This window comes from Tachyglossus aculeatus (genome assembly GCF_015852505.1).
Source record: "Tachyglossus aculeatus isolate mTacAcu1 chromosome 12 unlocalized genomic scaffold, mTacAcu1.pri SUPER_6_unloc_1, whole genome shotgun sequence".
NCBI lineage: Eukaryota > Metazoa > Chordata > Mammalia > Monotremata > Tachyglossidae > Tachyglossus > Tachyglossus aculeatus.
The window spans coordinates 10650568-10673409 of NW_024044828.1; the positions used below are offsets into that span (position 1 = coordinate 10650568).

The 22842-nt window shown below is 46.1% G+C and overlaps 1 protein-coding gene across 3 annotated transcripts in view; it reads left to right on the plus strand.

Annotated features, from left to right (window-relative positions):
- Positions 1-22842, plus strand: part of FRMD4A (FERM domain containing 4A) — a 461647-nt gene that overhangs the window by 93817 nt on the left and 344988 nt on the right. The window contains exon 1 of one of the 3 annotated variants that reach the window (XM_038740916.1): positions 10189-10274. The exons of the other annotated variants lie outside the window; for them this stretch is intronic. Coding sequence (XP_038596844.1) covers positions 10242-10274 — 33 coding nt within the window. The 5' untranslated portion in view covers positions 10189-10241. Of the gene's footprint in view, positions 1-10188; positions 10275-22842 lie in introns of those variants that run through there. 3 annotated transcript variants of the gene reach the window in all.

Sequence of the window (22842 nt, forward strand, 5' to 3'; positions counted from 1 at the left end):
CCAGCTCCGCCACTTGTCCGCCATTTGACCTTGGTTGGGCAAGTCACTTAACTTCTCTGAGCCTCAATTACTTTATCTGTAAAATGGGGATTAAGACTGTGAGACCCTTGTGGGGCAAGGACTGTGCCCAACCTGATTAGTTTGTATCTACCCCCAGCACTTAGTGCAGTGCCTGGCACAAAGTAAATGTTTAAGTACCAAACCAATAACCCCTATTGTTAGTAATAGTAGTAGCGATCATTTATTGAACACCCACTGGATGCAGGGCACTGTACTAAGTGCTCAATATGATTGGAAGTCACCTTGCAGCAGAAATCCGTCTTCCTCATCCGAAAGGGGATGTTCAAGCAGAACGTAGTATCCACAGTTTGCCAGAACCCAATCTGTGAAAACATTATTTAATTTGACCTAGCTATTGACATGAACAACAGTGTAGCCCTTGACACTGTAGTCGGTAAATATAGAAAGTTTTTTTTTCCCTCCCCTCTGTTGATTCACTCTCTAAGTGCAAATCTATTTAGCTTTCGTTGCTATGTACACAGTAGTGAACAGTGTGAACTGTTGGAGTGATTGTAAATGTAAACGTGAATGAATAGATTACCCTGGGGGGAGCCCTGGGAAAAATGATGGTGTTTAAAATGAAACACACTAAAAAAAACCCCAAAGAAATCAGTAAGATTTAAGTTCAATACCAAGGCTACAGGCTAGGAAAAATATAAGCTCCAGGACAATTTTCAGAATGAACATAATAGGTAGCGACAAGTTGTTTGTTTTTTTTAATTAATGGTATTTTTTAAGCATTTACTACGTCCGAGGCATTGTACTAAACAATGGAGTACATACAAGCTAATCAGGTTGGACACAGCCTGTATCCCACATGAAGCTCACCATCTTAATCCCCATTTTACAGATAAAGTAACTGAGGCACAGAGAAGTTAAGTGACTTGCCCAACCAAGGTCAAATGGCGGACAAGTGGCGGAGCTGGAATTAAAGCCCGGGTTCTTTGACTCCCGGGCCTGTGCTCTTTCCACTACACCATGCTGCCCCTCCCCAATCATTAGAGTGTCTTACTTTATTAAGTTTCAGCATCAATGACTTTCTTCCTGCTAATCGTTGCTGCTCTTTTGTTCTGGCACATCAATACAGTATCATGAAAAGAAAGCATATTCAGCGTCCAAAGTCAGCTCCAGACCAAAAAGGTGGTGACTCGAGACAGAGTAACTATCTGGGATGGCAGAGTGCCTTGGCACCATTTATGTGTACTTGCCAGTGGGAGGAATCTTTAGAAAACTATCTGGAGTTGGAAGGGGGAAACTCCGGTCACAAGCAATGGTCAGTTTTCTATGGGGACAGCTTTTAAACTTTTTCCTTAGTGGGCCTTCTTCTCTGCTTGTGCTGTTGATAGAATCAAGTACAGTGTTCTGTATGCAATAAGCACCATCAATTGATCCCTGTCCCCAGGGGACTTTTAGTTTAGGGGGAGACAAGCAGACCCCACATACCCAGTGTATTTATAAGGTAGAAGAGTGGGAAAAATAGATAGAAATCAATAAGCCCTGGGAGTAGATAAAATAATCAATAAATGGCAGGAGTGCTAAGGTGGCTGGCAGTGTGTCATGATCTGAAAGTTGAGGTCATTAGGAAAGGCCTCTTGGAGAGGGAATATTTTAGGAGGGTTTTGAAGAAGGGGAAGGATGTGTTTGGCAAAGCTGAAGAGGAATGCCCTTCCATGTAGGTGGGAGGGCGTGGGAAATGTCAGTTTAGTAAAAGTCCAACCAAGTGGAAAAGAAAAAAAGTTGTTTAAGAGGGAAGAGAGTTTTCATTTGGAGGACTTTAGTGGGAGCGTAAGATATAAGCTGTAAACTCCTGGAGGGCAGGGATTGTGCTACCAACTATATTGTTGGTATATTATAAGTGATGATTAATAATTGCAGTATTTGCTAAGCACTTACTATGTGCCAGGCACTGTACTAGGTGCTGGTGTAGATACAAGATTATCAGGTCCCACAGAGGGCAGTCTAACTAGGAGGGAGAACAGGTTTTGAATCCCCATTTAACAGATGAGGGAAATGAGGTACAGAGAAGTTAAGTGACTTGCCCCAGGTCACACGGCAGACACGAGTGAAACCAGTTTCAAGTCATATGACATTTTCACAAAACCCTAATGACATGGAGGGAAACCAGAGGAGTGGCCAGAGGAGCAGAACAGCTCCAAAGGTGGGATAGCACCCTTCTGGGTGGTCGCTTTGCAGCACGGCCTAATGGAAAGAGCACGGGGCTGGGAGCCAGAGGACCTGAGTTCTAATCCCGGCTCTGCCACTTACCTGCTATGTGACCTAGAACAAGCCCCTTAACTTCTCTGTGCCTCTGTTTCCTCATTTGTAAAATGAAGATTCAATACCTATTTTCCCTTTTTCTTAGACTGTGAGCCCCCAGTGGGACAGGGATGGTGTCCTACCTGATTATCTTGTATCTACCCGGTGCTTACTACAGTGCTTGGCAAATAGTAAGCATTTAACAAATTCAATTATTGATTATTGTTAGGAGTGGACTGGAGCTCCATCCTTGAAGTAGTTCTGTGGAATTCTCCCTGCTTCTGTTTAGACAAGATAAAAAATGGATAAATATTCATCAGGTGCTTGAGGGGAAACCAAATCCAGAGGCAAGAGAGAGAGAGAGAAAGAGGGGCTCAGATGAGATTTAGGGCAGGTTGGGGAGGTGGAGACAGGCAGATGGCTGGAGAGAGGTTTCATTAATAGAAGGGGAAGGAAATAGAGATGAAAATGGAGCCGTGTTGAAGGAAGCAGATTGAGTTGTAATCACTTAATAGCAGATGTAGCATTTTTGCAATGCACAGGGAACCTTGCCTCCAAACGAAAATCTGGCGTGCCCTTCAAAATGGAAAATACTCATCAGTGCACTTGATGTCATGCATGCTAAAAATAAGAGATCAGTTTCAACAGCCCCATAGTCAAAGATTGATGACAGGAATGTCGCTTTGATGGTGCCCTAGCAATTCAGATGGTTCTGGAGTCGCTATGGCAACAGCCTGATGCTACCTTTTGTTCGGCGGGTGATCTGACTCGTCAAGTGACCCCAGGAATTGTGGAGCAGCCGCCAATCTTAGTTTTCTAATTAGTGACATGGTGAATATGGACAAGTGCAGGGAACTTTTTCGAGGATTAATCCTGGGCTTTACAAGACAAACTTGATCCTGCTGATTTCCTCTCCTCTGGGACGTGGGGCTCTTTTACAGGATCTTTGCTTCTTGTCTCATTTAATCACTGTCCCGTGGAAATGACGGTTGGCTTGCTTCTTGCAGTATTCAGAAAGAGCCCAACTAGACAAATGTTTCCTCTTCTCGCATCTACATGCTGGGCCAAGGGTGGAGGCTTTCAGTGGGGGCGGGCAGCTAGAGCAGACATCATAACTTTTGTTTGTTTGTTTGATAGTACTTGTTAAGTGCTTACTATGCGCCAAACACTATTCTCAGTGCTGGGATCTTGTCTTGTCTTATGCTGTCGAGTTGGCTCTGAGCCATAGCGAGTCCATGGACATATCTCTCCCAGAATGCCCCACCTCCATCTGCAGTCGTTCTGGTAATGTGTCTATAGACTTTTCTTGGTAAAAATACGGAAGTGGTTTACCACTGCCTTCTTCTGGGCAGTAAACTTGAGTCTCCACCCTCGACTCTCTCCCGTGTCGCTACTGTCCAGCTCAGTTGAGTTTTGACTTGTAGCAGATTGCCTGCCACTCTTGCTAGCCACTGCCCAAGCTAGGAATGGCGTGGGTATGCCCCTGCTTGAATCTCCTTCCCTTAGCTGAGATTGGTAGAGTACTGGAAACCCTCCAGTTGTGATCCTGAGAAGGGGAAAGCACTGTTTAATTCGCCGTCCTGCTTGGGGGCTCAGGTCTAAAGTAGGAGGGAGAACAGGTACTAAATGAGGAAACTGAGGCACAGAGAAGTTGTGACTTGCCCAAGGTCACACAGCAAGCATTTGGCAGAGCAGTTTATGGAGCTGGGATTTAGAAACCCGGGCTTCTGACTTTCATGCCTGTGCTTTTTCCACTAGACCACATTGCTTCCGGGGCTTTTGGCTTTTGGAGCTTTGCTTGATAGCGAACTTGAGTCCTGCATCCCAGAACAGGCTCTGAAACTGCCTGGCATGACACTAGATGAGTCATTCCTTTCACTAGCCCTCAGTTTCCCCATCTGCAATGGGGAAAATCATTTCTGCCGCCTCTTTTCTCACCAGCAAAGAATGCAAAGCACTTTGAGTCCCTCAGATAAAGATGCTCTTTGCAGTAAAAAGATGTCTACTTTCCCTGCTAGATGGTAAGGTAGGGATCATGTTACTTTCCCTGCTAGATTGTCAGCCCATGGAAGATAAGCGTCATGTCTACTTACTCTAGTGTACTCTCCCCAACACATAGTACAGAGCAAGTGCTCAGTAAATACCACTGACTGACTGGGTACCTGCCATGCCCAGTTCACATCAGTGCACAGAACTATATACAGAGAATGGGAAAGCAGTCTGAAGATTTGGAATTTATCCAAAGTAGATCCAGATGTCACCTGAGGATGTTGGAGTTTCTTCATTTAGACTAAACTAGAAATTCCCTTCCCTCTTTCGATCCCCAATCCCTGGGAGTTTTTCCATTCATGAACCGCAACATCCAGGCAGAGTTGAAAGGGGTTCACATTATTTGCTCAGCAAGTTTTTTTAAAATGTTTTCATGCGATAAATCAGGTCCTAATCTCACCTCTGCCATCAACTGGTCATACTAATGATGACATTTACTAAACGTGTGCTCTGTGCTAAGCACTTTGTTAAATGCTAGGGTAGATGAGTCTGGGCAGCATCACAGTCCAACCTGGTCATGTGATCGTGAATAAGGTCTTTCTCTGCCCCTTCTCTCCCCAGCTGCCAAGAAGGGATCAAGTGTTTGCTTTTCACTCCCCATCGAATGGGGTTTGGAAAGGGAAAGGGGTCTTGTGTTTTAAGCATTTTTCTCATGTTAAGAATGATTTGGATGTGAACTAATATAAGGCTGAGTTGCGGGTTCTGGCACATACTCTGATTAAATGCAACTAAATCTTCTAGTTTTACCTTCCGATTACACCTTTCTCGGTCTTCTACACTTCTCTCTCTACTATTGGTTCTTGAGCAAATAATAATAATAATAATAATAATGGCATTTATTAAGTGCTTACTATGTGCAAAGCACTGTCCTAAGCACTGGGGAGGTACAAGGTATCAGGTGTCCCACGGGGGGCTCACAGTCTTAATCCCCATTTTATAGATGAGGGAACTGAGGCCCAGAGAAGTTAAGTGACTTGACCAAAGTCACACAGCTGGCAATTGGCGGAGCTGGGATTTGAACCCATGACCTCTGACTCCAAAGCCCATGCTCTTTCCACTGAGCCACGCTGCTTCTCTAGATTTGCTCTCAGTGACCACACAATGCTCCAAACTTCTGGCTCTCCTCCTGCTCACAGTCGCCCTGCACCTGCTCCCTTAAGCACACACACAATGAGAAGCGGCCTGGCCTAGTGGAAAGAACACCGGTTTGGGAGTCCGAGGTCCTGGGTTCTAATTCTGACTCCACCACTTGCCGGCTCTGTGACCTTGGGCAAGTCACTTAACTTCTCTATGCCTCAGTTACCTCATCTGTAAAATGGGGATTAAACCCTCCGATTTAGCCTTAGGTGGGACAGGGCCGTGTCCAACCTGATTATCTCTGATCTACCCCAATGCTTGGAACAGTGCTTGACACATAGTAAGCACTTAAGAAATACCATTAAAAAATGTTTTTAATGGTATTTATTGAGCTCTTATGCAAAGCACTGTTCTAAGGGCTTGGGCAAGTACAAATGCAGTGAAATTAGTAGACACGATCCCTGCTCACAAGGAGCTTACAGTCTAGTGGGGGCCTCCCCATGTGGACTGGTAATCTGGGGGAGAATAGGGGACTAAAGGGAGGGTGAAGCTTGGGGCCCCCTTTCTCCACCTCCTCCACACTTTTTCTCTATTTTCCCAACTGCTAGGATTCCCACTGGGTGATGGATCTGCTATCCTACTGTGGTGTAGGATAGCAATTAAAACTGAATAAATTTAAGGTTTGCATGTATACCATTTAAATGAAGCATTGTGAAATATTAAGCATCAATGTGAGAGGAAAAGGAGGCCGAGATCTCATCTGAGCTTTAGCATTGGCAAAGAAATGATCAGGGTATAAACTGGTGATGGCTGGTTAAGATATGCAGAAATCCTAGGTTGGTTTAATGGAGGAAAAATGAGCTGAATCAGAACCTAGGGAACCTGTTTAGGTTCTCTTTGTGACTTTTTTTCCCCAGTTCAATGAGGTTTTATCTAGACTCAGGATCTGAGCCACCTCTCCTTGATGTTCCCTGCGTGGAGCTAGTGGGAGAGAATACAGCATTTTCTTTCACCAGATAAAACCCCATGTTGCTTTTCAAACTTCCCTGTACAATCTGCCACCCATCTGGAGCTGAGAAATTCAGGAATTGTAAATGGAAACTCAGAGAGACTTCCTACTCGTGTGGTTTGGGAGGGAAATAGATGAGATGGCATGGACACAGTGTGGCTTTGTGGAAAGAGTACTGGCTTGGGAGTCTGAGGACCTGGGTTCAAATTCCAGCTCTGCCACTTAGCAGCTGTGTGTCCTTGAACAAATCATTAACTTCTCGGTGTCTGTTTCTTCACCTGTCAAATGGGATTTAAATACCTATTCTTCCTACTTAGACTGTGATCTCCAAGTGCCATTGGGACTGTGTCTGATCCGATTATGTTCTGCCTACCCCAGTACTTAGCACAGAGCTTGGCGTATAATAAGCACTTAACAAATATCGCTATTATTACTAGTACTGTTATTATTGTTATTATTGTTATTTGTTATGATGCCTACTCTGGTGTGGAACCAGGCGGTTTTTTTTCTGTTGAAAGGTAATTTTGTTCTGTCCAAAGCAGCTAGAGGGGTACAGCAGCATGAAGCTATAAATCAAACTTTGACATCCACCCTAAGGTCCAAAGCACGTTATTGAGCATTATGATCATCACCATTTTACAAATGATAGAGCAGCTTAGTCTGTGGGACCCGAATAGTCACCAAGACTTTTCCTCTGGAAGATGCTGGGGGAAAGTCAAATCTTTTCTTCATTTTTTTTTCGTAGGATCCCAGAGCCCAAGTCCTGTTTCTCCCGAAGCCCTCAGAATTAATCAGTCAGATTTATTGAGCACTTACTGTGTGCAGAACTCTGTACTAAGCGATTTGGAGAGTACAGTATAACAGAGTTGAAAGATTCATGTCCTGACCTCAGTGAATTTACCAACTCGGGGAGAAGACAGACATTAATATACATAAATAAATGACAGATATGTGCATAAGTGCTGTGGGGCTGAGGGAAGGGTGAATAAAGGGTACAGTCCTCATCTTGGGTGGTCTCTCTCTTTAGCGGGGCTAATAAGAATTAGCCCCTGCCCCACCTTAACCCAAAGACAATGGCTTTTTGACAAGCTGCAGTATGACTCCAGATCTCCCAATTCTGAGTGACTTCCCCAAGGTCTCAGAGCAAGCAAATGGAGGAACCAGGATTAGAACCCAGGTCCTTCTTACTCCCAGACCCATGCTGTATCCACTAGGCCATGGTGCTGCCGCTTCTATTAAAATCACATCTCCTCCAAGAGGCCTTCCTTCATTAAGCTCTCATTTCCCCTACTCTCTTCTGCTTCTAATCATCTATGCACTTGGCTCTGTACCGTTAAAGTACTTGATATTCACCCCACCCTCAGTCCCACATCCCTGATGTACATATCCAAAATTTACTTTAGTGTCTCCCTCTAGACTAAAGCCTCCCTGTGGGCAGGGAGTGTGTCTACCAACTCTGTTGTATTGCACTCTTCCAAGTACAGTGTTGTGCACAGAGTGATCCCTCACATACTATTGATTGATGCTCAAAGTCTCAAACTTCTGGCAGGGCGGGTAGCCACCTTGCTACATGGGTTCTGGATTCCTGTCAGCCAGTGTTATTTATTGAATGTTTACTGTAAAGAGTATTTAGCAGCATGGCTCAGTGGAAAAAGCCCGGGCTTTGGAGTCAGAGGTCATGGGTTCAAATTCCAGCTCCGCCAACTGTCAGCTGTGTGACTTTGGGCAAGTCACTTAATTTCTCTGTGTCTCAGTTACCTCATCTGTAAAATGGGGATTAAAACTGTGAGCCCCCCCCCCCCATGGGACAACCTGATCACCTTGTAACCTCCCCAGTGCTTAGAACAGTGCTTTGCACATAGTAAGCGCTTAACAAATACCATCATTATTATTATCATTATTATTATTAAGTGCTCGGAAGGGCACAGGCCAAGGGAGTTGGTAGACATAATCCCTGCCCACAAGGAGCTTTCAGTCTAAGGGAAGAGACAGATATTAAAATGAGACACCCAAAAGATGGTGTAGCCCCAGCAGACATTCCTCCTACTTCTGGTTATTTCACCCTCCTCCCACCCGCTATGTGTGGGCCAGATTTGGGTGGGAAGAGATGAATAGTAAATAAATCAGTAGATTGCTGGTCACAACCACAAGGGATGAGGTTTGAAGAGTGTAAGCAGGTGGCGGGACAGGCAGCGATCATATGCAAGGATGTTGGAGTTTGGCTGGATGGGTTTGTGGGAGTGAGAGGAAGGGATGAAGATGAGATAGAAGGATCAATCAGTGGTATTTGAGTGTGTACTGTGTGCAGAGCACTGTTCTAAGCACTTTGGAGAGTACCGTAGAATAGAGTTGGTGGACATGTTCCTTGCCCACATAGAGTTTACACACTAGAGGGGGTGATTGACATTAACATAAAATATGGGTATATTCATAAGTGCTCTGGAGAGACAGGAAGGAGGGAGATCATTGAGGAGGCTGCAGTAGTCAAGATGGGATTTTGAAAGTGCTCGGATCAGCATAGAAACAGTTTGGATGAAGAGGAAAGAGTGGATTTTATTGATGTGAAGGCAGAACCAACAGGATTTGGTGACAGACTGAATATGTGGTTGAATGAGAGAGACGAGTTGAGGATAATGCCCAGGTTATGGTTTTAGGAGAGAGGGAAGGTAGTGGTATTGTCTACAGTGTTGGGAACGACGGGGTTTGGGTGGGAGGATGAGTTCTGTTTTGAAGGAGGCAGGGTTGGGAAGTAGTGGAGAGCAGAGATCCCCGTTCCTGCAGCCTGGGTGTGGGGAGTGGGAGGACGGGAAATGCCTAATTTGCTTCCAGAGACGTATTAGCGTTCAGAAATGGGAAGGGAGAGCAGACAAAGAGGAGCTTCCCAAGAACAAAAGCCTGGTGCAGCTGTGACCACGCCACTGCCGATGGGCCCAGGGCAGCTACGGGCTCACTTTCCGGGAAGGGAGATTAGGCAGTCCTTCAATCCACTGGATTTTTTGAGCACTTGCTGTGTGCAGAGCACCCTACTAAACGTTGGGAGACACATTCTCCCCCCACAGTGAAGAGGGGTCAGCCCAAGGGAGCTGGGGCGGGTTTTCGGGGAGACGGAATGCGGAGTTGGAGATGCCTAACCGGGGAGAGGCTGCTCAGGGGTAGGGTAGCCGTAATTAAAGGGAGATTATTTGGAGTACAAAGCTTGCTTGAATTCTTTCCACCTAGAAACAGTTTCCCAAGACAAAAGGAGTGGGTGGAGGTAAGGGGGAGGGATCTTTCGAGCTGTTCAACTTTGTCGCCAGCTCCATCCCAGGGCGAGCGGCTATGCCCCCCTCTCCCCCATCGGAGTGAGCCGCGGTGCTGAAGGAAACAGACCGAACCTGCTTTTATTTAGCGGTCTGGCCGACGGCGTCCAGGCGCCTCACTTAATGTTCGGCCGTTCCGAACCTGTCCGGCTGCACGCCTCTGGGGCTGGAAAACCGATTCCACCAGAAGCGAAGCTGTCCAAGGTTCCAGCCGGTCCCGCCTGCCTGCCTGCCTGCCTGCCTGGGTCCTGGGGGCTCTCGGAGCGGGGAGGGCCTAGGGGAAGCAGAGGCTCCGAAATCCAACCCCCGCCTCCCAGCCTCCCTCCCTCTCCCTCTCCCGAGCCGGCCCACTTTGGGAGCTGCAAGCGGGCTTTGGATTTGGGAATTGGGGCCGCCCTGGACATGACTCTCTTCGTGTGGGATGCTTGACGGCAGGGCCCAGTGCCGCCCCTTCGGAGGGACCGGGGACCCGGCATGAGGATTAACCCAAAATGGAAGGTCTCCTGTCTCCGATGAGGACGAAGGTAGGAGAGGATGGGAAGGGAGGGGCCGGGAGAGGACCGGGCCGGCGGGCAGCTTTTGTCCTCCTGCAGAATAATGATAATAATAATGATGATGATGGCATTTGTTAAGCGCTTACTATGTGCCAAAAACTAGTCTAAGCGCTGGGCAGGACGGTGCCACGCGAGGATCAATCAATCAATCGTATTTATTGAGAGCTTACTGCGTGCAGAGCACTGTACTAAACGCTTGGGAAGTACAGGTTGGCAACATATAGAGACAGTCCCTACCCAACAGTGGGCTCACAGTCTAAAAGGAGGATGCGGCTGGCTCTGGGTGGCAGCAGGCTCCCAGCACGGCAGGGCAGGCTGGGGCATTGGGAGGGAGTCGCCCCCCACCCATCCATCCATCCATCCATCCATCCACCCACCCACCCATCCCTGCAGAGGCTCCCCTTTCCTCGGCCAGGCCGGTCCCCGGAGCTGTTCCCCAGGAAAAGTCCCCATCTCTGCCCCGGAGGGTCGTGGGAAGACCCTCCGACTGCTCTGGAAGGTAGTGGGAGAGCACAAAGCGAGCACGTCCCCTTTCTCCCCTCCCCCGCCGGCAGCCCCCTCCGAGGCCCCGAGTGCTTAGAACAATAATGATGACATTTAAGTGCTTACTATGTGCGAAGCACTTTTCTAAGCGCTGGGGGGCGGGTACAAGGTGATCAGGTTGTCCCACCTGGGGCTCACAGTTTTAATCCCCATTTTACAGATGAGGGAACTGAGGCCCAGAGAAGTTAAGTGACTTGCCCAAAGTCACACAGCTGACAAGTGGCGGAGCTGGGATTGGAACCCATGACCTCTGACTCCCAAGCCCGGGCTCTTTCCACTGAGCCACGCTGCTTCTTTACGTGCCTGACACATAGTAAGCACTTAACAAATACCGTCATTATTATTATTATCCTGCACCAAAAAGGACACGGCGTCTGAGCCACCCAGTCTGGCTGTCCAGCACCCTGCACTCGGCCTGCTCCTCGCATCGCCCACAAACTCTTTGAAGGGGGTCTCCGGCGGACCCTGACCCACTCTAAAATAAGCACTGGCCAGGCATTTTGCTCGGGTAGATCGATTTGGGGGAATTGTACTTTCCAAGCGCTTAGCACAGTGCGTGGCACACAGTGAGCACTCAATAAATCCGCCTGAATGAATGAATGAATGGAGCTAGACGTTTCTCGAGAGAGGATAGACCCCTGGAGGAAGTGGAAAGGAGAGGAGGAGGCGACCCTTCTGCTCTGGCCACCGGATAATGCAATTTGGACGATTTCTAGTTTTGTTCACACCGAACTCCCAAATCTTCCAAAAATGAAGCAGACCCATTTCTAGGCGACTGTTGCTTGAGACTCCCAGGTATTTCTATGAATGCTTTCGACCTAAACCTTCCCATTTTCTATGTGCTTGGAGATCCACTTCTGGTAAAAGTTTTCATCTAGCCAAGTTTTCTCCCCCCAGAATCCGCACAGGACTCTAGCTCTCCAGGAGAATCGGCAGGTCTGGCTGCTTATCAATGGACCGTTCTCAACCTTTAGCTCAGTACGGGACAGTCGCATATTCTTCCTTTGCCAGAACTACCCTAGAGCACAGATCATCTCATGAATATTCCCGGGAAGTTGCTGGCTTCCACTGGGTTGCTGTCTGATTTCAGTCTGGCAAGGCTGTTTTCTTCGCCTTGGAGCTGGAATGGTACAGAGCTCGCAGGCGAGGTGTCTGAGCACAACGTGGTTTAGAAGACTTCTGATAGTCTATAAAGGTTTTTATTTATTTATTTTAGAAGAAAAACATGTTCCCAACTCGTCAAAGCTAATAGATTTGGATTCTCATTTTCCTTTATTTGCAGGGCGAGGTTTTAATGCTTTGGGTGATAGTTCCCCGCGTGCTCATTTCAGCACTTGCTCAAACGACTCCCTCAGGCAAGCTATCATGATATTGGGCTTCCTGAGGTTCCCACCAGCAGAATCCCATCTCTGGAGCCGAGCTCCTCTCCTCAACCAAGTAGAGCTCTCCTCGCCTTCAATGGGAATTCCATCCGCACCAGGATTCGGGAGGCAGGCATTTGGTAAATCATCTCGCTGAAGCTATTAGAAGGACGGGCTGCAGCGTGAGGAAGAAATTAATGTCAGTGAATCACCCCCTTCACCTATTATGTTTATCAATTCAGTTTGCATCGCAGCTCCTCTTCTAACTTAGCGATAATATTTTCTAATGAAATCGAGCCTACAAAATCGTTTACGGCCCCATCACACGTTTTACTGTGGAATCTAGACGCAGCTGTGCGATTTTGGTTTCAGGCTCTTGGCTGTCATTGGTGCAGAGTTTTCAGATTGTTGCTGGGTTTCTTGAGCTTGCCTGGCCTTATCTGGAAACTGCTGCTTGCACATCAAAAATTCAAATTGCATGGAAATTGAGTAATCTGAAGTCTCCACGCCATAATGGCAGCCCGGCCAGATTGCCGGAGTAAATTCTGGCTAGGCAGAATTGCAAGATGAGTAGCCCCTTCATTAGTTGTAATTTTTTTTTTCAATTCCTAGACTGCCATATGCCAGTTTATTAAATGCTTAGAGTATAAAATGAGCCCCCAAAGCAGAATAACCAGGTGGTGATCTTAGTAACACTAGGATGTGTCAGTAGGGAGGTGTTGCCTTTTAATATATCTGTATAAAATGCTGCTTGCAATGTGTCTGCATCAGTTGGATTTTTGTGGCACGACAGTTGGATTGGAGTTTTTGATTTCAGATTGCCAGGAAGGGTTTGAAGCTCATGAGAGCTGGGGTTTCGTACGTTATGGTTACTTAACTCAGTGACAGTTTAGAGCAAGTGTTGAGGTAAATTGGACATCACCCAGTAATTTCATTATACCGTGTAACAGACTTAACGGGCTAAATCATGGATCTTTAATGCATTTTTTACCTTGAGATTTATTTAATTGGCACAAATATGCATGAGATAGAGGAGGCAACTTCAACAAGTGAGTGGAAAGAGGCTGGGAGTCAGGAGATCTGGGTCCAAGTCCCAAATCTGCCAGTTGCTTGCTGTGTGACTTTGTGCAAATCACTTAAGTTCTCCGGGCCTTTGTTTCCTCGTCTCTAAAACAGGGATAAGATACCCGTTTTCCCTTCTTAGATACACATGGAACAGGGACCCTGTCTGATCTGATTGTATCGTATCTCCCCTGGTGCTTAGCACAGAATAAGCCTTTAACTATCATTACTATTTTGAGATTGGCTGGAAGTGGCAAAATAGTCCATCATGTTGAAATTCAGTTAGATATTTGGGCCAGTTGTCTTTTATAATGTAGATATACTTTGAACTGCCCCCTTGGCAGATTGTGACACATATCTCAGGCTGGGCAACTCTGTTATATTGTACTCTCCCAGGCGCTTAGTACAGTACCCTGCACTCAGTAAGCACTCAGTATATATGATTGATCTTAACTGGGACAAATTCCAGGTTCAAGTGGGCAAAGAATAGCAGAGGCTTATGAAATGGCCCTTCCTACAAGGGGGGAGAAAGGATTTTTATAATTCATCAGCTTTGTACATTGAAGGGCTTTTTTTGTCTCCTTTTAATTTGTTTTTCAGTCCTCCATCTTGCGTCATTCTCCCTTAAGCTTCTGCATGGTGCCTTCAGAGAGTGACACTAACAGGAGATTTTTGCTCAGTTTCAGTTCCTTCGGGCTGGGTAACATCAAGTCCATTTTTGACTTTGCGTGTGTAGGGTGGTAGTGGTGAAGTTGCAGAGGAATATATGCATTAGAGCCAAGGTGGGGTCGGTAGGAAACTTTATGATGGGTATGTGAACCCCATTAAGGCCTGAGCTTTTTCAAGTATTTGCAGAGATGGGTGGACCTTGTACTCTGGGGAAATGCAGTCTCATCCTTGGCCTAAGGGAAAGTTGAGCTTAGCAACTCCGTAACTTTGAAGTGGAGCATTGCAGGGGTTCGGATACTTGGATGAGACCGTTCTCTTTTATTTCATCAGCTTTGATCTCTTTGAATGTGACACTTGGGTTATTCTAGCTTCCAAAAAGAGGAGCTTACTTGGTTCTCTCACCGAGATATTACTATAAGCTCCTCTGTTAGTGTAATAATGGTGGAATGTCCCAGCTCAGCCACTTGTCTGCGGGGTGACCTTGGGCAAGTCACTTCACTTATCTGTGCCTCAGTTACCTCATCTGTAAAAGGGGTTTGAAACTGTGAGGCCCATGTGGGGCAGGAACTGTGTCCAACTCTGTTTGCTTGTTACCTCCCCATGAAGGTGGCATGGGGGAGTCAGGGAGCCAGGAGAGATATGGGGGAGTCGAAAGGAAGATATAGTACAATAATGCATTGGCTTTCTCCTGAATTTCTATTGAGGAATCTCTCTCAGCCTCTTGGAAGTCTGGGCCACTTGAGGGCCACATACCTGATGACAAAGGGCCATCCATGGTGGGGAGACTCTGAGAGGATTGTAATAGGATCTCTGCAATGAAGGTGGGCCTCTCTGCTCCTATGCCAATTTTGCCTCTGCCCCCAGCTTCCAAGATAAAAATAAAGGTAGCAGCCCCCCTCCTCCCCTTGATAAACTAGCTCTGACCCAATCTTTCTTGCCTGTATGCATCAGTCAAAACGTTCTAGGTGTGCGATCCTATGAAAGCCCCGTTTCAATCCTGGGAGGGTTTGGAGCCAGTGCTTTAGGGCCCACCTTCTCCAGGAAGATATCCATGCCACCAGCATCAAAACCGACTGACGCATGCTGTGTGCAAAGCACCATCCTAGGCTCTCGGGGATATGATGATGGAGTCTCCTATCGAGGATGTTGGCCGGTCTTGGTCCTGGGAAGTCAGGACAGAGAACCTGTGGAAAGGGATTGATCGCATTGACAGCGGTGGGCACAGAGCCACGTGCACTTTCTGGTTCTCTGCCAGGCATGTTCCCGATGGAGTGCAGTGAGCCAGAAGACAGACAAGGAGGTGAAGCATTCCAAAGTACACACAAAGGATACTTTTAGGGCTTGTCCTGTTTACAGCCTGCGTGACCCCACCAGAGTTCCGATGCTGTGCCATAATCCAGCTGGTGGTTGCCATGGTAACTGTGGTCACTACCACCACCCACATTGATGAGCTTGTTGTCCGGTTTCCCCTCGGCCCTGTTCTATTCATTCATTCATTCATCCATCAATTCATTCATTCAATCACATTTATTGAGCACTTACTGTGTGCAGAGCACTGTACTAAGCGCTTGGAGAGTACAGTTTGGCAACAGAGACAGTCCCTACCCAACAACTGGCTCCCAGTCTAGAAGAGGGACTCCCCACAGAACCCTGAGGTGGTGCTTTGTTCGGAATCCCTGACCACCATGGCCTAGCCCCAGCGGGCAATCCCCTTCATCGAGACCTGGGACCCAAGGGTCGGGCCCTTTCCTGGGCCAGTATAGGCCAGTCGAAAGAGGAACCACATCGACATCTGGTCACTTCACCCTTAAGTGTGAGTGTTGGGGTTAAGAATGATTCTTGGTATGTATTGAGTTCCAGTAGTCTCCATTATCCTTACTATTGGGAACTTGGAGACTTGTGAATGATACCAAGAAAAGGCTCATAGAACTGTCTTTGTTCTGTGTGCACAGAAGTACTCATCTGGTCTCTTTCTGGAAATTGTCGTTCCCTAGTCAGCACCTTAGCCAGGAAGGTTTTCTGAAGAAAAACTTAGGCAGGCATCACTTCAGCTAAATGGGGACGAGGGGGGAGACAGGGGATGAGGACCATTGCTTCCATCTCCTGCTGGCTAAGGAGATTGAAGAAGCAGCCATAGAGCCTTCTCTGACACCCGGCCAGGACTGCTGTGAAATCCCCTCCGGGGAGTGGATACCTCTGACCTGGGGACAGGAGGATGCCGGTCAGTCAGTCGGTCAGTCATATTTATTGAGTGCTTACTGTGTGCAGAGCCCTGTGTTCTGCACTGGGGAGAATATAACAATAAACAGACACATTCCCTGCCCACAACAAGTTTACAGTCTATAGGGGTGGTGGGAAGAAGTGGTAGGAACCCAGACCCAGAGTGGAGCTGTAAGCTCCTTGAGGGCCAGGGATCATGGCCAACTCTGTTGTGCTCTCCCAAGCACTTAGGACAGTGCTCTGCACACACACAGTGAGCACTTAGTAAATACCACTGATTGAGTGGCTTGCAGAAGCACCTGCAGAAACAGATAAGTGGCAGAGCTGGGATTTGAACCCAGGTCTTTCTGACTCCCAGTCCCGTGCTCTATCCCCTAGGCCATGCTGCTTCCCGTGGTTTAAGTGACAGCAGCCTGGAGTCATCAGCTGAGGCACCCCAGAATGCTCGGGACTTCAAGATGTCACGATGTCGGGGATGACACAGAATTCAAACATAATGGCACCCCAGCACCCAGCCAGTTTGCCCCTTCAGTAATTAGATAGGAATTAGGAAGCCAGTCAGGAATTAAATTGGAGAGAATGGCTGGGAATACAACCAGACCAGGGGGAAGAATGTGAATAGATGACGATGAGCATTCACAAGGACAGTGGGATTGAACTGAGATGGATAAGGGCCTCCCACCTGAAAAGGCCTTCTGAAGTCAAGTTCTCACATGCCACAGCACCATTATTAGGCCTGGGAATGAAATAAAATACCTTTTGTAAAGGAAGACTCGGATTCAATATCATCTTACATTTCTATAGAGCTTTTTTCAAATAATCACAGTGGAGCTCTATTGCAAGAGCCGAGGTCTTGGAGTCGAGAGCCTCTTACTGAATCCATCCCTGCTTTCTTTTGACCATGGCAAGTCACTTTGCCACTCTGGTTTCTTCTCCTAACTCTATTGTACACTCCCAAACACCAAATACAGAGCTCTGTGCTCAGCAAGTGCTCAATAAATACCATTGAAAGATTGCGTCTCTGAAAAGTTGGGATCGTAATAGTCCCCTTTTTTTTTCTAATGGTTAAGTGTTTATTGTGGACCAGGCACTGTATTAAACACTGGAGTAAGTAAAGCTGATCATGTGGGAGCAGCATGGCTCAGTGGAAAGAGCACGGGCTTGGGAATCAGAGGTCGTGGGTTCTAATCCCAACTCTGCCACTTATCAGCTGTGTAACTTTGGGCAAGTCACTTAACTTCTCTGCACCTCAGTTACCTCATCTGTAAAATGGTGATTGGGACTGAGCCCCATGTGGGACAACCTGATTACCTTGTATCTACCCCAGTGCTTAGAACAGTGCTTGGCACATAGAAAACGCTTAACAAATGCCATCATCATCATATGGGACACAGTCCATGTACCACATGCGGATCACAGTCTTAATCCCCATTTTACAGATGAGGTAGCTGAGGCACAGAGAAGTTAAGCAACTTGCTCAAGATCACACAGCAGACAAGTGGAAGAGCTGGGATTAGAACCCACGTCCTCTGATTGCCAAGTCCATGCTCTATTCACTAGTCCATGGTGCTTCTCAGCTGTGTTTTGATGATTTATTATTATTTTTGAGTTGGCCAGAGCCTACTTGCTGGAAGACATTCTCCTTTCCAGGTATTATTAACTGCAGTGGCCTGGCACTTGGATCTGTACCCTTTAAGCACCTAATGTTCACCCCATCCTCTGCTCCCCAGCATTTACGTAGCCATAACTTATTTTAATTTCCATCTCCCCCTCTAGGCTGTAAAGCTCCTTATGGGGAGACACGTCACCTTCTCTCCTATACTGTACTCTCCCAGGTGCTTCGTACAACAGTAAGCACTTGATAAATAGCATTCATTGATTGATGTCAGCCAGAGTTGTCCCAACCCGGAATAACAGTGCACGATGGTTTATAACACAGAATGGAGAGAACACCTGCCTGCTCATGACGATCAGTCAGTTGTCTGCCATGTTCGAAAAAAAATCCCTCATAGTTAAATTTACCCATAGATGCATGATGATCATCACCACAGAATGCCGTGTTTTGTAAAATGCTCTATGATGTGTTGGTTGAGTTTGGGAAAATAAACAATTCGCTTGCCAGCCATCACCCAAGGAAGATTTAGTGCCAAGCAGATGAGGTGAATGCAGATTTTCTTCATTTAACTCCCAGTATTCTCCACCAGGGTAAGGAGGCAGGCAGAACTTTTTGTGCCCATTTTAATTTTGTGTTTTCCCTCAGAGAGAAGGGTCTAGGATGACAAATGTTAGATTACTTTTGAGGACTGTGCCCTGAAGATTGGGTCACCGTGAACTAGATCTAAAGCACATCTCCATGTTTCTGGGCTTTGACTTGGTCCACCAAATTTCCCATCATAAGAGAAGCAGTGTAGCATAGTCGAAAGAGCACAGGCCTGGGATCAGGAGACCTGGGCCGCAAAATCAGATCAGCCATTTGCCTGCTCTGTGTGCTGGACAAGCCATTCAACTTCTCTGTCCCTCAGTTTCCTCATCTATAAAATGGGGATTCAATGCCTGTTCTCTCTTCTCCTTAGTCTTGAGCACGCCAGGTGGAACAGAGATTGTGTCCAATCTGATCTAGCTGCCATAATGCTTAGCACAGTGTCTGGCACATAGGATATGCTTTACAAATACCATTATTATTGTTGGTAATAATAATAAAAATACAAACCCACCCCCCTGGACCCATTTACTAAGAGTGGAATACTTCCTATAAGCTTCCATATTCTGGGCATCAAATTTATGGGTCCCCTCTAGACCGTCAGCTTGTTGTGGGCAGGGAATGTCTATCAGCTTTTTTGCACTGTACTCTCCCAAGCGCTTAATAGAGTGCTCTGCACAAAGTAAGCATTCAGTAAATACCATTGGTAGTAATGATGGACTTTGGAGTGCTCTTCAGGTCATCGCCTCCGTTGAAGATTTCATCAGCAGTCCAGATGATGGTAAAATGCAGCATTGAGGATTTAACTTCCTGGTACCTTATAAGACAAACAGTAGATAAGTATTACCATATTGTCATGGAGGATGGTAAAACTGAGCTGGCAGAGGGACAAAAATAGCAAAAGTCAGTTTCTAAGTCAAACCCCCAAGATGCACAGTGAAATCAAACGGGGGCAGGAATTTGAACAGTACAGTTTGACTTGAAGCAAAGGCAGGAGGAATTTGGGTGACTAAGAAATGGAAAAGCTGTCTCTCTGTGTGGGAAATTGGCTAATCCTGTTGGACCAGTTTGTTAATTCCCAGAATTTGGGAAATAGAGTAAGAGGCAGGGCCGCAGCTAAAGGAACACTCACTCTCCCTCCTGTCTTTTATTGCGGAAGAGGGTTTCTGTGTCAGCTAGGCAAGCCGAGAGGAAGGTTTTTGGTAAGAGTCAAAGCAAAAAGCAAACTCTCTCTCATACTTAGACATTGATCCATCAATCTGGGGAGGGACCCCTTTTTGAAAAAAGAAACAATGGCAAAAATTTTTCCTTGGCAAACAGATCCTACTCTTTTGAGGAGCTGATATGACACAAGTAGCAGCATGGCCTAGTGGAAAGACCATGGACCTAAGAGTCAGAGGGCCTGGGTTCTAATCCCGGCATCACCACGTGTCTGCTGTGTGACCTTGGTCAAGTCAGCTTCTCTGTGCCTGTTACTTCAGGGATTAAGACTGGAAACCCCATGTGGGACATGGACTGTTTCTGGCCTAATGAGCATATATCTACCCCAGCACTTAGTACAGTGCCTGGCACATAGTAAGTGCTTAACAAATATCAAAAAAATAATAAGACCCCAATGGTGAAGAGGAATAATCAAAATAATTACTTGGTCTTCATAGTACTCTGAAAATGCTTAAAATGCCTTAAACGTGAACATCTTGGATCCTTATATTTTCACCTGCAAAATATAAGGGCAGGGACAGCTGTCCCTTTGACATAGAGGATTAGCTGTCCTTGGGATCTGAAGAAGACACCACTTACAGTGAAGTTCCCCTAAAAGTGCTTCTATGACTAGAAAGGCCAATACAGGATTCAGAGTCCTGGCCACACTGGGGATGTGAAAAGTTGTCCTTTGATGTGTTGTTATAATGTTTGCAGCGTGTAATGCTGTTTTCTCTTTTGCCTTCTTGTCTCCATATACAAAGCTTTTAGTTCAAAAGAGCTACCCTTTTCTTGGTGACAGTGTGCCGTGCCGCTCTGTCCTCAGCAACTGACTTCTGCTTTTCAGCCAGGATATGCCATGGCCTGAAGCTTTGTTTTCCTGTGTCCTTAAAACTCTTCCTCTGCCCTCCTATTTTTATTTTTTAAAGGTACTGAAGCACTCACTATGTGCCAGGCAGTGTACTGGTGTAGATTCAAACTAAACAGGTTGGACACAATCTGTGTCCCACATGGGTGTCTGTCTTAATCCCCATTTTCAGATGAGGAGTCTGAGGCCCGGAAAAGTAACGTGACTTGTCCAAGGTCACACAGCAGACAAGTGGTGAAGCTGGGATTAGAACCCCAGATCCTTCTGACTCCCAGGACCATGCTCTAAGTACCAGGTCATGCTGCTTCTCCTTGTTTTTGTTTTCCCAGTTTCAGCTCTTCATCCAGTAAATCAATGGTACTTACTATGTGCAGAGCACTGTACTAAGACCTTAGGAGAGCACAATACAATAGAATTAGCAGATATGTTCCCTGTCCACAATGAGCTTACAGTCTAGCGGGCATTAATATGAATGAATAAGTAATTTATTTGTGTCTGGGCATCCTGCAGTCCTCTTTCTCCTTACACATCCCACCTAGATTAGCTGTATTGGGCATAGAGGAGAAGAAAGTCACCCAAAAGGGAACAGTGAGCCCATGTGATTCCCAGACCTGTACATCTGCATTGTATGGTGCTGACTTTCAAGATTGCCACTAATGTTAAGGGGAAAAGCAGAATGACAAGCAGCATGGCCTAATGGATAGAGCATGGGCCTGAGACTCAGGAGGACCTGGGTTCTAATCCCAATCCACAGCTTGTCTGCTGTATGACCTTGGACAAGTCACTAGACTTCTTTTTGTGCCTCAATTCTCTCATCTGTAGAATGGGAATTTAGACTAAGCGCCCCATGTGGAACATGGATTGTGTCCAACCTGATTAGCTTGTATCTACCCCAGTACTTAGTGCATTGCTTGGTGTACATAATAAGCGTTTTACAAATACCGTAAAAAAGAGGAAGAGCAGACAATTGAGGAAAAGTTTCAAGAGGGAAGGAGAAATTTGTCCTCAATTTCTGGTTGGGGCAACACTGACTAGCTATTGTGCATAGCTCTGAAGAATACTTAAGCTAACTTGTGTCAATTCTTCAATTTCAGGGAATTTATTAGAAGTATAACATTCATAATTCTAATGTGCAGTGTAGGAGTAAAGAACTCTTGAGCTCTCTGATTTACTGGGGATCGCAGTCTGTATCCATATGAAAGAATTTATATAATGCTGACAAATTGCATTTGTGATGTTAGTGGCTTAATTTTGACAATTCAATTTTCCTCTGCCTTTCTGTGTAATTGGGGTGATGCAAGATACCCTGTCTCCTACCCAGGAATATTAGGAGAATGATTAAGCTAATGATTATCAAATGCAGTGAATTCCGCAGAAATGATGGACACAGACCTTGCATTTTTGTTGATGTGATTATTATAATATAAGGTTTGAGGAAAGTAGCTCCTTAGCGGGCTTGATGCATCATTTAAAAGATTCCTTTTTCTCATAGTACAAAGATTCCTGTCAGTTGTTTGGAGTGTTTTCATGAAACTATTTGAGACCTTTGATAGTTCTGAGATCTATAAGAGCTAGAATTATTGAAGTGGCTTTGATCCACCCCTTGCTGGGTAGTTTCTTTGCAAGCTCAACTCCACATTGTTCTTCAGGGTGACACATTTTACAGATGAAGCTCACCAATAGCCACACATCCACCCACCCAGAGTGAGTATTGATTTTGGCCAGCATAGTGGTAAAGACTGCTACCTTCATTTATTTTACTACAAAGCTCCTGAGACAAGCCCTCTAGCCTTTTCCACAAATTGCTTGATTGTTTTTGTGAATCTGTTTACTATTCTGCTACACACTGTCTCGTAAAGCGAGTGTGTGGGTTTGGCAAATGCTGATATATTTGCCATCTATTTTCATAATTAAAAGATACTGGAGTTGGCTGAATGGAAATGACACTGCTTTGGGGTTCTGAGTGTGAACTATTTATCCAGGAATACTTTGTGATGGGATGCTATTGTAATCCCATCAGGGACAGGGATCACGTATTTTCCTTCTTGCCTCAAACCCCTGCTCTAGTGCTTACTCACAGCAGATGCTCACTAAGTACCTCTGATGATGATGGTAACAGCTGGAGGATGAAGATATGTTCGAGGAAGCAAAAGAATAAGTAATTGGGGAAGAGTATTATCTGGTGCTTCTATAACAGTCAATTCAGTGCAACCCATCTTCACCATTTTTTAAAGCACTCATTCGGCTGGCCCCATCCTACCTCACACCTCACTGATCTCCTACTACAGCCCAGCCTACACACTCCACTCCTCCAGCAACAGCTTACGGTGCCCCGATGTTGTCTATCACACCGCTGACCCCTTTACCACATCCTTCTCATAGTCTGGAACTCCCTCCCCCTCCATATGCTCCAGT